The 3,040-nt window shown below is 44.2% G+C and overlaps 1 protein-coding gene across 1 annotated transcript; it reads right to left on the bottom strand.

Annotated features, from left to right (window-relative positions):
• Positions 1–390: 390 nt before the first annotated feature.
• Positions 391–1,570, bottom strand: V8C40DRAFT_284163 (RTA1 like protein-domain-containing protein; the record flags this gene model as incomplete). The annotated part of the gene is made up of 5 exons (XM_083222111.1): positions 391–556; positions 609–1,016; positions 1,079–1,139; positions 1,221–1,458; positions 1,514–1,570. The coding sequence occupies 5 exons, from the start codon at positions 1,568–1,570 to the stop codon at positions 391–393; spliced, it is 930 nt and encodes a 309-aa protein (XP_083067459.1).
• Positions 1,571–3,040: the final 1,470 nt, after the last annotated feature.

The raw sequence follows: 3,040 nt of genomic DNA, 5'->3' as shown, positions 1-3,040 counted from the left end.
ACAGATGACTCACAAAGCTCACTATTGAGAACAGGCAAGGAACTAGTTCATTTATTATTTTTTGAAGCTGGTGAAACTGTTCATAGCCCACACTGGTTGTTTCTGGGGCATGCAACGCTCATGCGCTCCATTGCGTCAGGCCTTTAGCTTTTAGTGGACATTACATGTAGACCTGTATCTTATAACAGGTAATTGCTGACATTAAGAAGTGCGTCGGTGTATTTATCTATCTAAACTGAAATGAAAAAGAGTGTGTAAGGTGAAGCTGCCTGCTCACGCTAATGCGTTGCTTCTTCAGTATTTTGATGTAATGAAACTTGGGTTACATTGTAGAATAGGCCTGATCTAGGATCGCCTTACCGCCAGTATCCCTGAATAAAGGTGGCGATACTAAGGATAGGATGTACTGTGTATGCCTTCATATCCGAAATTTTGTTGCGTCAAAGGAACCGTTACATCTTTGTTGATCTCGGTACTTTCGCGCATACGGTTGTTCCTCTTGAAAACAAAGCCCGGGTGCCCGATACAGAGGCAAAAGACGGCGAATATAACCAATCTAGAACCGTTAAAAACGTCGTGCAGCATTGAGGACAATTACCGACACTTACACTCCCTCTAGTCCAATGAATAGTCCCTCATTCTTGACAGTAGATCCGTCATATCCATCTTTTAATTCGTCGGCGCGAAAGATGCACCTGACTAGAGTACTGAGAACAGAGGCAGACAAGAAGCCAACAAAAAGCTTTTCCTGTAACTCATGCACTTGCCCCTTCGACGATCTCGCATATCTGAAAAAGAAGTCTCCGAATATAGCACAGAATATAACCAGCGTGATGACTTGCAGGATTAATCCAGCCAAGGCGATGTTGACGCCAGTTTGGCTGGAGCCAGACGATGATGCGGACAAGGCACCACCAACTCCCTGAAGTGCAAGTGAAGTGACATCAAAAGGAACAAAGATCCAGATCAAGACCTTTGTAGGGAAACGCGCCAACGACGGAGAAAAGTGATCGATTCTATGCCCAATCAGTGAGATTTCCGCTCGCTGGCTTCGAATGCAACATTATTCAACACTTACGTTTGATGCAGTGTGACATATATCGCCGCGCAATAAAAGACTGGTGCCTGTGTGATGCAAACTTTACAACTGATTAGTAGAGACCCAAAGTGAACAAGATGGACTTCAGCTTACGAGGAAAACGGGCGAAGGTGGTACTTACTAATTTGAATGATGAAACCCACAAAACTCCATGGGTTGTTCCACATGATGATGCGTCCGACGTAGCCTATGATCTCATGAAGACAGGATAGGATTAAACACCACATAAAGGTCCAAGTTTTCCATCGCGCGCCGAGATAGGCGTGGACACCTAAGGCGAGCGTGAAGAGTCCAGCGAATATAACATTTGCGGCTAGCGATGGTCGGTAGCCGTAAACACTCTCATCGATACTACACAACTTTGCTACATGTTAGCAGATGCTGGCTCCCTGGCAATGAATAGATAACATTTACTTCTAGAGTGCAATTAGCATTTGGGCCGAAATGAATAAAATAGTCTTGTTGCGCCATGTCAACGAAAAAGAAATGGATGAGTATAGAATGGAAGTAAAAGAGAATGAATGAGGAGGAAATTGCTAGGTCTACAATGAAATACAGTCAAGCCTACTCAAGTGGATGTATTTGTACCTGTATTGCAAGATCCAAAGAAGAGAACGATAACGAGCAATTCGCCGCTATGTACGAGTCCGCAACATGGATCTTACATGCACATTCCATGGTCTACTCCGCCCCAATGATTTGTTACTTTGGCAAACCTGACCCTTTTCAGCTAGAAGGGTGAGAACGTACGGGCTGATTCCTTTGGGGACAACAATGTTCAGCCTGCGGAATTGCATAGCTTAGTGACAGATTCTTACAATTCACCATTTTCAACCGCAAGGCATATGCTATTACCTCAGAGTTGAGAGTATTGGGAAAAGCTAAGTGGGGATGTAGTAGTGGTTTTCTAGGGCCCCTTAAATTAGTTGTAAGCTTTCTCTCATTCCCTGCATTCGTAATACGATCCCATACCTATTTACGGCCAAGAAAGCAAACATGATTGGTTGGCTCGCAAGGGCTTCCCGTTTCCATTTCTGCTAAGTTTGGGGCTGATGGGTAATAGCCCCTGACCGATGGCGATCCTCTAGGACGGCCTGACATTAGCATTTTAAACCCAAACCTTGGCCTCTTTTGTTTCCTGAAATAGCCCATTACGCACCATGTCTAGTAGGTTACACGATATTCTGGTACAATACAACTACATAGAGCGGCTTGGCACCATCATCCACTCCACATACCACTACATAGGCTAGCTCTGTCTGGTTTGCCGTGGTGCCTATCTCCGGCTGACACTGGAGATAGGTAAGATGCCCAGCATAAGCAATCAAGCTATGACAATATTACAACTTATTCACCCTACGGTCACAATATTACACGTAATTGTCTTTCAACATACTTGGGTGTGGATAATAAAGTATGGCACCGCCTTCTGAGTCGATAACTTTAAGTGATACACTCTTTTACATTCCACATGTCCGAAATGAACACAATATACGGCAATACAGCGAAAAGGTCGAAGTTGCATTTCCTTGAGCATGTACAACATGTCCCAAACCATCTCGGAGCAACAAGAGCGGCCAAGCTTGATCAGCACTACAGTCGCCGATTGGGACAGCATCGATAGCCCAGGCAGGCCCAAAAACTTCCTTAAATGACAGAAATGGATTACTGTTACTTGTAGCTCATTCTGTGTGTTAGCCACATGCACACTGCCACCATCGTCCTAAGGCAAGTATTACAGCTTACCGTTTCCGACCACATGTAACTTGCAAAACGTGTGCTTCAGCATTGTATTCTTCCACTTATGGACAAATAATCGGTCAATTACATGTATCTGAGTTGATTGCAAGTGTGGCTTGTTGCTATTCATCTTTGGCATGGACTGCGGGATAATGTTTTTTGCGCCCATCTCGTAAGTACCTATGTGAAGTAATTTCATCA

The sequence above is a fragment of the Trichoderma camerunense genome (assembly GCF_050948025.1).
Source record: "Trichoderma camerunense strain CBS 138272 chromosome Unknown V8C40scaffold_29, whole genome shotgun sequence".
NCBI classification, from domain to species: domain Eukaryota; kingdom Fungi; phylum Ascomycota; class Sordariomycetes; order Hypocreales; family Hypocreaceae; genus Trichoderma; species Trichoderma camerunense.
Note: the sequence above shows the minus strand (reverse complement) of the source record. Positions and strands in the feature narration are given on the sequence as shown.